At 50.5% G+C, this 13,008-nt stretch overlaps 1 protein-coding gene across 1 annotated transcript in view; it reads right to left on the bottom strand.

Annotated features, from left to right (window-relative positions):
* GAS7 (growth arrest specific 7) overlaps positions 1 to 7,529 on the bottom strand; it is a 287,263-nt gene extending 279,734 nt beyond the window's left edge. The window contains exon 1 of the mRNA XM_055256001.2: positions 6,868 to 7,529. Within this exon, the coding sequence (XP_055111976.1) occupies positions 6,868 to 7,050 (183 nt within the window). The 5' untranslated portion in view covers positions 7,051 to 7,529. The remainder of the gene's footprint in view (positions 1 to 6,867) is intronic.
* Between the last annotated feature and the right edge of the window lie 5,479 nt (positions 7,530 to 13,008).

The following is a 13,008-nucleotide window of genomic DNA, read 5'->3' as shown; positions in this document are numbered from 1 at the left end:
GCATGGTGGTGGAAGCCTGTAATCCCAGCTACTCAGGAGGCTGAGGCAGGAGAATCACTTGAACCCAGGAGGCAGAGATTGTAGTGAGCCGAAATCACGCCATTGCACTCCAGCCTGGGCAACAGAGCAAGACTCCATCTCAAAAAAAAATAAAAATAAAAAAGAGGAGAGAGATGATGAGTTTAGTTCTGACATGTGAAATTTGAGTACCTAGGGGCTGAATCTGAATACTAGCTCCAAGCCCAAGAAGAGTAGTAGACAGAGAACTAGGAAGTTAAACTAAAAACAAATTCTTAAAGATGGTAGGGAAGACAGAACAGGTGAAGAAAGGTGGTGGGTGGGTCCTCTTAAGACTCCTCAAAAACTTCTCACAGTTCATATACCTACTGCAACTAAACTTTCACAATGTCACAACATGTTCTCGTCAGCCAAGGAAAAGCCAGAGAGATCTGCCAGCCGCCACTTCTTCTTCTCGCCATAGGCATAAACACCATCCTAGAAGCCTCGCCATTGCAGGGAGAGAGAGAAATATACTAATTTTGCATTTAAGTACAGAGGAATCACTCCTGACATTTCGTTAGAAAGCCTGTCATGTGTCGCCTTGCTGCTGTGAGTAATAAGACAGCACAGTCCCCTGGGCTGGCCTGATAATAGTCAAAAAAACTTACAGGTACACAAGGCTTCCTGGTTTACCAAAAACATTTTCTTTCACCAGCGAAGTGGGGATCAGTATCCATGTTCACAGACAAGGTCTACCACACTGTCAGAAAAAAGCTGGGCTTTTGCAGGCTGAGAAGAGTACGTGAAGGTCAGCCTCTCATTCATGTTTCTAGGTGGTAATAGACATCAGGGATCCACAGAGTGGTGAACAGATGTCAGGGATTCCCGCCGACTTGTTACTAAGGGAACTTTTGTGAAAATGCCCTGAATCCACTCAATCCATAAGCCTGACTCATTGCTTTAAAGTCCTGTGGGGTAGCCAGTGACCAGTCTAGCACACAAGTGTGACAAAGGAGGTGGCTCCTTCTGAGCTGAGGCTGACAGAGTGGTGGGCCAAAGGTCATTTTCTAATACCAGGAGCTACAAATACTGGCCACAGCCCCCATACCAAGGAGGGTGATTTAGTGTAGATGTTAGAAAGCACATTGGTCTTTTCAGTCACAATTATGCACTCCCCCAAGCTACAAGCCCTAATTACACCTTTTGTGAACAGAGTTGATGACTGTCTGAAAAATACTAGCATGAGGGACAAGGTCACACTCATTTTGGGTGATTTTCATGTTGCAGAAAGGAAGGAAAAGGCTCTGTATAAAAATCAATTTGTGTAATATAGCAAACATCTATTAGATGTCAGGGAGCTCAGATCCACTATGTCTATGAATCACCAGCACTGAACAGCCCTGGCCTAAAAAAAGCTGGACTGGTATGTCAATGGCTTAGTGGACAGGCCCAGAGCCAAGCAAATCTGATTTCAAATTCCAGCTGCATCATTTATCGTGTGGCCTTTAGAAAGATACCTCTAGAGTCAAAAAAAAAAAAAAAACCCTCCAAGGATTGCGATAGAGGTAGAACTGCCAAGTCTCTGCATTTTACCTCCCTCTTGGGGTTCTCTCTCTCATCAGTCTGGCCTGGCACTACCTCCCCACTAATGCATCATCTGTCCCATGTGTGTTCTCCATAGCCTTCTGAGGGAGCTAGTCTGCAATATGGCCCTCGATGAACGATGCCTCCCTCATAACCACACCTGTACCCACCTCCCTTCCAAATTGACTCTGGATGGATCCTGTGACTACTTTCCCAATAGAATGTGGCAGAAATGATATGCCAGTTCTGGGCCTAGGCCTTAAGAGGGCCTGGCAATGTATGCCTTTGCATTCTTAGAAGCCAGCTACCACATAACTCCAACCACCCTGCTGAAGAGAAAGGCCATGTGGAAAGGCCCTGGAGAATGAAACACCACATGGAGAAAGGCGCCACATGGAAGAACATCAAGGCACCAGACAGGTGAGTGAAGATGACATTTTGGAGGCTGCAGTCTAGTTGAGCCTCCAAGACTCTGCCCCAGCCACCATCTGATTGTAACTGCATGAGAGACACTGAGACAGACCAGCAGAAGAACCACTCAGCTGAGCCCTGTCAATCCACAAAACCATGCCAGATAATAATAAATTGTTGTTTTGAAACACTAAATCTTGGAGTGGCTTGTTACATGGCAATAGATAAAACATCATTCCTTAATTATCCATAGCACAGCCCACTCTCTCCCACAGACACTCCTTATCAACTCCTACAGCACAACTGCATGAACCCAAAATGGGAGAACAAAGGGTAGAGTGAAGGAAATCAAGTTTAAGGGTGACCCTCAGCAGCCATTCTAGTTTTGCTAGCAAACAGTGTCATATTCTGTTAGTATCCCAGAGGTCCAGATTATCCAGCCAGATTCTGCATTCTAAGAATACCACCTAGTTCAAAGAAAGCCCTATTTTGTTTGCATTCCGATCCCATTGTCCCCCAGAATTATTTCCCAAAAGCTCTCGGAAGTTTTGTAGATGCCTTACAGCATTCCCCAGGTCCCTAATTTCTTCTCTCCATTCAAGGAAAGTACAGGCCACAGGAATTCCTGGGCCCTGTTAAACCCTCCAACCACTGACCTGTCTAGCCACTGGGCTTGTCCTGGTACCATGTCTTTCTCTCCAAATCTTTCCCAGGATGGAGATCTAGGCTTCTCTATCCACCTTCCCCAGGAGCTATTTCTCAGCCTCGATGTACCCCAGAAAGCTGACGGAAATATTCCCACATGTGGGGTTCCCAGGTCTATGGAGGCAGTCTCAGGCCTAGCTTGGAGCTGGCAGAACATGCTCCCACAGCTCCTTATCTCTGGTCTCAGGTCTCTTCCTCTACCATATCTCTCAAATGATGTTAAAAAGACTTCTCGGCCGGGCGCGGTGGCTCACACCTGTAATCCCAGCACTTTGGGAGGCCAAGGCGGGCGGATCACAAGGTCAGGAGATCGAGACCATCCTGGCTAACATGGTGAAACCTCGTCTCTACTCAAAATACAAAAAATTAGCCAGGCATGGTGGCGAGCACCTGTAGTCCCAGCTACTCAGGAGGCTAAGACAGGAGAATGGCATGAACCCGGGAGGCGGAGCTTGCCGTGAGCTGAGATCACGCCACTGCACTACAGCCTGGGCAACAGTGTGAGACTCCGTCTCAAAAAAAAAAAAAAAAAAGACTTCTCAATTCCTCTCCCTCGTCATAGCAGAAGAAACCCTCAGGAAAGATTTTTCTAGTTGATTTTATCTAATAACCAGCTGTGGGCCTTGGCTGTAAGGCCGATTCCTTTTCTGGAGGTGGTGTTTCCCTCTGCCCAACCTTTGAAGAGCTGCACCACCCCCCGAGTAGGAAGGACCCTTGTGGCCAGAGTCCTTGGGCCTACCAGAGACCTCTACACTTCCCTGCCTGTGCTGAGGTTTTCCTGGAAGCTGCTCTCTGGAAGCCAAGTATGTGCTACACCACTTCCTTGGAGTCTTGACCAAAGAGATTGCCCCAAAAACCAAGACCTCCTCCAAGCTGGCCTCCTCCCAAGGGCTCGCTGGCCACCGGGTCAGATCTGGTGACCCTCTTGGAGTTAGCTCCCAACTCCCCTCCCCCGTGTATGCTTCCTGCAAAGGCTGGGTCTCTCGGTTCCCCTTTTTTCATCTGAACAAGGAAGATCTCCTTGGGAAGTATCCAGTGTGCACACAGTATTCAGTGCCTCGCTCCCCTCCGCCAATATGGGGTTTCCTGGTATCATGCTTTCCATCAGGGTGAAAGTTCCACTGGAGTAGGGAGCACATTAGAGATGCCATGCTCAGCTGTGTACCCACAATCCCATCCCTAGCCCAGGAGGCTAGTACAGCCCACCTGTCTGTACTTGTTTCTCCAACAGCTGCCACGGCCTTCTGAACTCCATGCCTCCAAGCAAGCTCAGTGACAGCACCACACTGGCTGACATCTCATGAGGTTCGCCATCTCCAGTATCTATGGGCCCCCTCTCTAGTCTCATGAGTCCAGATGCTGGCCAGTCTACCCACCAGCCTGGGGAACTCTGCATTCTCTTGTGAGTCTGCCCGTGAGGACTCACCTCATCCCAAGCGACTCTGCTTGCATATCCTCTATCTCTACCTAGCCTTCAGCCTTGAGGTCCAACGTGCTCAAGTAGGAGGTTCCCAGATGCCAAGCACCTGACCCACAAGCCCCCCTGCTGAAACTGCATCTGCTTTGGCCCTGAGAAAAGTCCCATCCAGTACTTAGGCCACAGGACTCAGGCCCACTGTGGGAAGACCCCCAGCTGGCTCTGAGTAAAGTCACACTTTGGGGTTAGCAGGGAAGATCCTCCATGTTGCTCCTGGATGCAGCTGTCCTCGTTTCAGCCCTAGAGGTTCAGCCTCCCCTTCGCAGTGCTGTCACCAACATGCTGACCTCGGGGGCTGCACTTGCCCTTTTTCCCCATGGATCCAGACCCTTTGCTCACATGCTGTTTGGCATAGTTTAGCCCAAGCTATCATGTTTAAAAAAGGCACAGGCGCAGGGGGTGATACTCAGCCATCTGAACTGCTAACAAAACATGCGAGCATTACTAGTTGGGGAGCTGACTTCACCTCTCTCATATTCAGCTTGCTTGTCTATAAAATAGGGGAAGTACCTCACCCTTCACAGAGCCGTCAGGGAACCGGTGATAACATGCACGTACTGTGCCGAGCAGGTGCTCAGAAGTATCGCTCAAGCAGATGGATGCTTTTGTTGAAAGTTACTAGTCAGGAATGGTCTGAGAGTCCCTGAGACACCAGAGATCTCCTACCTTTGTATATGCCAGAGGATGGGACAGACACACCCGAAACTGTCCCGGTTGTTAATTCCGCTTCTCCCCTGGCCCTGGTCCACCGTCCCTTTCCCGGAAGAAAAAGCAGCACTCCACTCTTGCTAAGACTTACCCAGCCTCACCTCTACACAAAATACAGCTGGCTCAGTCCAGCCAGGGATGCTCCTCACCGGACAGACATCCATCAGCCAAATTTCCACATCAGAATTTCCTGGAAAACAGTGACCACCCGCCGGGCGCGGTGGCTCACGCCTGTAATCCCAGCACTTTGGGAGGCAGAGGCGGGCGGATCACGAGGTCAGGAGATCGAGACCATCCTGGCTAACACAGTGAAACTCCGTCTCTACTAAAAATACAAAAAATTAGCCGAGCGAGGTGGCGGGCGCCTGCAGTCCCAGCTACTCGGGAGGCTGAGGCAGGAGAATGGCGTGAACCCCGGGGGACGGAGCCTGCAGTGAGCCGAGATCGTGCCACTGCACTCCAGCCTGGGCGACAGCGAGACTCTGTCTCAAAAAAAAAAAAAAAAAAAAGTGACCACCCGAAGAACTACCAAAATACGTATCTATCCCAGGGCTTCAAGCTAGAAACAAGGAGGCCCCTTGCTTCTCATGTAAGAAGCAATACGTTCGCTTTCTTTTATATCCGAATCTCAGGAAAGGAACTGGAAAAGCCAGGGCAGGGCACACCTGAGCCTCTCCTACCAGTAGGGCATCTCCGGATTCTCCAGATACAGAAGCAAGAGGGTTCCTGCAACATACTCTGCTGACAGCCCAGGAAAGCTCATTCCAGCAGCCCCTAAACTTTGCTCAAATGCTACTGATCCCCTTAGGAGAGATTTTGTTGTTCTCTGGACCTGAAAGCAACCTAATGTACTTTTATAAGGCCAGGCTCTTGTTGACAATGTTGCCCACAGGATACATCCTCAGGCGGACTCACCCTGTAACCATTTCACTTCTTTCTTTCTTTTTCCCCGGACGAATTGCACTGAGCATTTTCAGTCAAAATTTGCTACTTTGTTCTCTGTGAAGTAGGTCAAGAGTTAAATTATAAATAAATTCAGCCTCCATGATTTCTTCGGGCAGTGTTTTACCAGAATGTTTAGGAATACTGACACAATTGAAGGTAACTGTTAATTTAGTCTTTACAAGAATCCTGGGGGCAGGCGGACTTCTAGCAAAGGGGATGTCCTGGAAGGTCACCCCCCCACACACAAAGGACTTTAGAAACTTCGGGTCTCACTCAGGCTGTGACTGTGAGCTCAGTGATTAGAGGACAGCCTGTCACACAGACAATAAACAGCCAGCCGCCTTGCCTCAGCAGGTCCTGTGTAGCCCTGGGGCCAGGCCAGAACCCCAGGAACAAGCCACTTTCGGGTTCTGAGCCTTAGCCTGGGGGAGCTGGACCAGGGGAGCGGGCAGTGGCGGGGGGGTGCTACGGCACCCCGGGATCAAGCCTGCTGAGGGGGCTCGGGCTGGTGGCCAGCAGGCTCGGCTGACCAGCAAGTGGGTGGCCCCGAGGCGGCCAGGCAGCCTGACCCAAGGCAGCACGACCGGCCACCGGTCGTCAGGCTCTAGACTCCGGGGTGGAGACGCGGGGCTGCGGGACCCAGTCGGTGCCACTTTCTCGGACCCCTGATCCTCCGTGCATCTTCCCAAGACCGCCAGACCCTTCACCGGCCCCTGCCACTGCCGGGAACGCTCCCGTCTGCTCCTGAACTCACACAGGCAACAAGTTCTCGCTTCCTCAGAGCCGCCACAGTGTGCTCCGGAGGCCCGGCGCAAGGGGGAAGCTCCCCGCGAGTCCGCGTTGCCCACGCCCCGAGCGGCGCCCGCTGCCGTCGCTGCCCCTCAGGAGCGTGGAGCCACAGGTCGCGCCGGCAAGGGCTGCCCCCCGGGGGGCCCCTCCGACCGGGACGCTGCGGCATCCCCCGACCGGGCAACAGGTACGCGAGCGCACCGAGGACCGCAGCCCCGGCTCCTCCAGCCCCGGCCCTCGCCTCTTACCTCCAGCAACTGCACGTAGCTCGCCGGGAACCAGCCACGGAGCCCGTCCTCCTTCTCGCCTTCCCACCAGCCGCCGTCCGGGACCTGCAGCAGCGTAATCAGCTCGCCCGCGGCGAAGCGCAGCCCCTGGCCGTGCCGCTCCCCGGAGAAGGGGTACAGGGTCCGGCAGCGAGCACCGGACATGGCCTTGGCGCCCGGGTTCACAGCGCAGCCTGCATCCCCGCCGAGCCCCACGGGCTGGGCAGCGGCTCCGCGGGGTCCCAGGCGCCCGGCGCTCCGGGCTCCCGCGCTCTGGGCGCGCGCCGTCTCTGGGGTGCGCGGGGGTCCTCGGGCAGGCGGGGGACGCGCGCTCCGCGCAGGGAAGCGGAGACTCGTTGGCTTCTCAGAGCGCGCGGCGACGCCCCCGGGCCGGGCAGCTCGCGGATCCCAGCTCTGGGCTGGGGGGCGGGGCTCAGGGGGAGGAGACCCAGGCGCCGCGGGCTCCTGAGACAACTTCCCGGGAACGCGGAACGCGGGCTGCCGCCGCGAGGGCTGGCCGGGGCAGGGGCCGCCCCGGCGCGCGGAAATGCGCAGCTCCCCCAGGAGGTGGGAGCCGGAGCATCCCCCGCGGCAGGACTCCGCGGGGTGGGAGGGAGCAGCGGGCGGCCGTAGAGAGGGGCTGGCGGCCGGGTGGCCGGGCGGCCGGGCGGGGGCTCGCTCACTGGCGAGGGGGCGGGCCGGGGCGGGGCCAGGGCGGCCACGCCCGCGGAGGGCTGCGCGCTCCCTCGCAGAGGGGCCTGTCACTGGGGAGAGGGGCTCCCACTCGCGCCCCCACCGCCGGGGACCGCGAGAATGGAAACGCCCCTCTGTTCTGTGCCTGCTTTGTAGGCCTGGCGGCCCGTGGCGTGCGGGCGGCTTCTTCGAGGTGTCTGCGAGGGATCGTTTGTGGTTGTCATTGTAGTGGTTGAACCTGGGGTTGAACTTGACTCACCGGAAACTGAACAATGGGTGAAAGACAGGTTTGAAGCCTGGCGCCTGAGCCCAGCAGCCTGGTGGCAGCGTGGCACGCTGGAAGGACGGAATGGGGAGGAGACGGGGTCGGAGTGGATAGAATTGGAAACAGTCGATGGGAATAGATGGAGGAAAGGCGAATGGTGAGAGGAACAGCACCAATGCTTTTACTTGCAGAGGGAAGGCCGGCCCAGGGTACCAGCCCTCCCGAAATCGAGATGGGCTGGCTAAGGAGTCTACACTCATGTAGTCAGTCAACAAACATTACCAGGAAGCTGCCATGTTCCATGCGATGTTCCAGGTACTACAAAGATCATTTGGGCCAGTCCTTGCTGTCCAGGGACCAGTGAACCTGAGTGCTGCAGAATGTTGACCTTGGACTGACCGTACAGAAGTAAAAGAAAGCTTGGTTTCTTTGCTAGTCTACACCATTAAAAAAATAAATAAATAATAATAATAAAAAGTACATTTTTTAGACTGTAAATAGCTGGACTCGGCCAGGCGCGGTGGCTCACGCCTGTAATCCCAGCACTTTGGGAGGCTAAGGCGAATGGCCCACTTGAGGTCAGGAGTTTGAGACCAGCCTGGCCAACAAGGTGAAACCCCACCTCCACTAAAAATACAAAAGTTAGCCGGGCGTGGTGGCGGGCACCTGTAATCCCAGCTACTCAGGAGGCTGAGGCAGGAGAATGGCTTGAACCCGGGAGGCGGAAGTTGTAGTGGGCAGAGATCACACCACTGCATTCCAGCCTGGGTAACAAGGGCAAAACTCCGTCTCAAAAAAAAAAAAAAGCTGGACCCTTTAATACGCCTGTATACCTCTGTCTACTCCTTCCCCCCTCCCCCAGTCACCTTCTGTGGCTCCCTATTGCCTTTTAAATTTGGTACAAACTTCTCCGCCTGTACATTTCAGGCCCTCCACAACGCCTCCTGTAGCTTCACCTCTTACTATGCCTGCCTAGATATCCATTACAAAACCCATCAGGCCGGGCTCCAAGAGACTGAAGATCTTGCACACCTGTCTATGCTTTGAATCAGACCCTGGCACAAAGCCTTTCACCTAGTTCAATGGTTCTCAATCCTGGCTGCACATTAAAGTCATTATGCAACTTTTTAAAAATACTCATGCCCAGGCTTTAAGAGTCACTATTGAGCCCTAGTCTGCAGCTAAGCCATCTCACCTGAGCAGCCTCCGTCTGTTCTCTGGCCATGGGCAAAGTGACACATGCAGATTATTTGTAATAGTCCATCAACTGCAAAGTCTTGAACATTTGCTTGGCCAGAAATATAAAGAAACAAACTCCTGACCACAGTCACCACTTAAGAGTCCCTTAAAGCGGAGCTGCATAACTTCATATCAAAAGTAGTCATTAAAAATAGCTGGCCCAATGAAGTTTTAAAAGAGATACAATTCCTTGTATCAGGAAAATATGTGACTTCCAGCAGGCTGTTCTCAGGCTTCATTCCTGATGATGTGGCCTGAATCAAGGTAGGACAACTGATTTCCAGCCATCCTGCAACCCCAAATTCGCTGCGTGCCCGTGAGGAACTGTAATCCAGTTTGGACTTGAGAAATCGCAGCCTACACAGCATGCCATACACTCGAGTTCTACATGACCCACCTCAAACATTCCTGCAGCAACCAAAAATGATAATAGCTGTTAATTTCTCCACTTAATTCATTTCATTCCTGTAATCCTACGAGCTGATGAAGTGACTGTTGTCCCAGTTTTCAGGTAAAGAAACTGGGCTCAAAGAGTGTGACTTGCTCACCATCATACAGCTGGTCAACAGCAGAACCAGCTTTGAACTCGATTCTAGCTTATTGTACATTGAGTGTTGCTTTCTGTAGTCCCCCCTGCCAGTCAGAAAGCAGGTATCCTAGTGACTCACTCACAAATAACATCTTAAGAGAAAGTTCTCTAGGCCGGGCACGGCCTGTGAGAGCTTATGCCGGTAATCCCCGCACTTTGGGAGGCCGAGGCGGATCACGAGGTCAGGAGATTGAGACCAGCCTGGCCAACATGGTGAAACCCCATCTTTACTAAAAATACAAAAATTAGGTGGGTGTGGTGCCGCATCCCAGCTACTCAGGAGGCTGAGGCAGGAGAATCGCTTGAACCTGGAAGGTGGAGGTTGCAGTGAGCCGAGATCACGCCACTGTACTCCAGACTGGTGACAGAGCAAGACTCCATCTCAGAAAAAAAAAAAGAAAGAAAAGGCTCTCTGGTGATACCCAATGTCAGTCTTCACAGAAATAAGACTGGACTAGCAGTTAGTGGAACTCCTGTTCCTGATCTCTTATCAATCAAGTAACCTCCAAATCCTCAAGTCTTCCCATACCTTTGGGTCTATTTCCGCATCTGTAATTGGAGATTGAATCCAGTAACTGGAGTATGGGAATTTAAGTGGTTAAATGTAGTTAGTGGTTGAATATGTTGGCTCTGGACTGCCTTTATTCAAACCCCATTTCTGCCACTTTCTAGCTGTGTGCCATTGGGTGATTTACTTACATCTCTGAGCCTCATTTTCCTCATCACTACAAGAAGACAACAGTAGTATTAATATCATAGAGTTATTAAGAAGATTAAGTGAGGAAGCATGTAAACTGTTTAGAGCAGTGCCTGGCACATTAAATGCCCCTATGTTAGCAATTGTTTTTATCTATCTAGTTCAAGGGTCCTGGTGATTTATTACGTAACACTTCTTTTTTAACTAAGATTTCTAGAGCAACAATAGAAGGAGGAACTCTTACATCTTTGGGATGCCACAAATTTTGTAGAAACACACTTTGGCTTTCTGTTTTCTCCCAGGATCTTGAAGGAAAGATAAACTCCTCCCTTGTCAATTTTCCCTCCTGCCTTCTCCCTCTGTGATCTTCTATTACTATCTTGAAATTGTATTTAAATCTTTAATTATTTTTGCTTTTTTTTTTTTAATTGAGACAAGATCTGGCTGTATTGCCCAGGCTGGAGTGCAATGGTGTGATTTTGGCTCACTGCATCCTCCGCCTCGCGTCTCAGGCCATCCTCCCACCTCAGCCTCCAGAGAAGCTAGCTGGGACTACAGGTGCACACCACCACGCCTGGCTAATTTATTTTTGCTTTTTTTTTTTTTTTTGAGATGGAGTCTCGCTCTGTAGCCCAGGCTGGAGTGCAGTGGTACGATCTTGGCTCACTGCAAGCTCTGCCTCCTGGGTTCATGCCATTCTCCTGCCTCACCCTCCCAAGTAGCTGGGACTACAGGCACCCGCCACCATACCCGGCTAATTTTTTGTATTTTTAATAGAGACGAGGTTTCACCGTGGTCTCAATCTCCTGACCTCGTGATCTGCCCGCCTCGGCCTCCCAAAGTGCTGGGATTACAGGCGTGAGCCACCACGCCCAGCCTATTTTTGCTTTTTTAATAAATAATAATAATTATTAAGTCTTATTTTACTGGTTAGATTGTTAGTAACTCAGGAGAGGGATAGCATCTTTGTTTTAAATTTCCATCTATCTTTTTTTTTTTTTTTTTAGATGGAGTTTTAACTCTTGTCACCCAGGCTGCAGTGCAATGGCATGATTTTGGCTCACTGCAACCTCCACCTCTGAAGTTCAAGTGATCCTCCTGCCTCAGCCTCCCGAGTGGCTGGGATTACAGGCATGCACCACCCCACCACGCCCGGCTAATTTTGTATTTTTAGTAGAGATGGGGTTTCGCCCTGTCGGCCAGGCTGGTCTCGAACTCCTAACCTCAGGTGATCCACCCACCCCTGCCTACCAAAGTGCTGGGATTACAGGCATGAGCCACCGTGCCTAGCCTATCTATCCTTCTTAAAGCCTAACGTTGACTCATACAAATAGCAGGCATTCAGTTCTTCTTGATCTCCTTTTGCATAGATTGTTTGGACTCTGTTCATATTTAGATTTTCTACTTTCTAAGCTGTTGTATAAACCTGTGTCAGAGGTTTCTCTAGACACTGTGCATTTGATAGTTATGTGGTGGCTGATATTTCATTTCTACCCAAGACAAACTTATACACCTTTCCATCAGCCTATGGATGGCAGAGAAATGGAAAGGTTTCCATTTCTTTACAGCGTTAAACATAGCCAGGTGTGGTTGCTCACACCTGTAATCCCAATGCTTTGAGAGGCTGAGGCTGTGGGATCCCTTGAGGCCAAGAGTTCAAGACCAGCTCAGACAAGATAGTAAGACCCCTGTCTCTACAAAAAAATAAAATAAAATAAAAAATAAATAAAATAATTTAGCCACAGGGTGTGGTGACACGTCCCTGTGGGCCCAGCTATTCAGGAGGCTGAGGTGGGAGGATCACTTGAACCTAGGAGATCGAGGCTGCAGTGAGCCATAACCACACAACTGCACTCCAGCCTGGGCAGCAGTGCAAGCCCCGTCTAAAAAAAAAGAAAAAGGAAGAAAAAGCAAGTTAAACATAAATTTACCAAATGACCCAGCAGTTTCCTCCGAGGCATCTACCTAAGAGAAATGAAAACATATGTCCACACAAAACTTGTAGTGAATGTTCAAAGTATTATTATCAGAAGTCAAACAGTGGAAATAATCTAAATGTCCATCAGCTGGTGAACAGATAGACAAGATGTAGTATGCCAATACAATGGAATATTTACTCAGCCATGAGAAGGAGGTATTGATTCACGCTACAGCATGGATGAACCTCAAAGACATTATGCTAAGTGGAAGAAGCCAGACACAAAAGGCAATGTATTATATGATTCCATTTATATGCAACGTCCAGAAAAGGCAAATCCATAGACACGATTTAAAAATTAGTGGTCACCTGGAGTTGGAGCTGCAAACAAGGAAGAAAGAAACAAACACAAGGTTTCTTTGGGGCGATGTAAATGTTCTAAAATTAGTTTGTGGTAATGATCACACAACACAGTAAGTCACCAAACTGTACAAGTAAAACAAGTAAAATTCGGGGTATATAAATTGTACCTCAAAAAATTGTTAGTGTTGAGCAAAAATCAAAAGTCATAATGATCTTCATCACCCAACAAGAGTTATCTTTCTCAACTCATGTGTGCTATTTCATTCAACGACAGCTCAAAGAGGTGTTAAACACATATTAGAAAATGGACAGTGTGCTGGGCCTAGGGATAGAGAGATAACTATGACAGCTATATAAAG

This window comes from Symphalangus syndactylus, chromosome 20 (genome assembly GCF_028878055.3).
Source record: "Symphalangus syndactylus isolate Jambi chromosome 20, NHGRI_mSymSyn1-v2.1_pri, whole genome shotgun sequence".
NCBI lineage: Eukaryota > Metazoa > Chordata > Mammalia > Primates > Hylobatidae > Symphalangus > Symphalangus syndactylus.
This window is presented reverse-complemented; position numbering and strand designations above follow the sequence as displayed.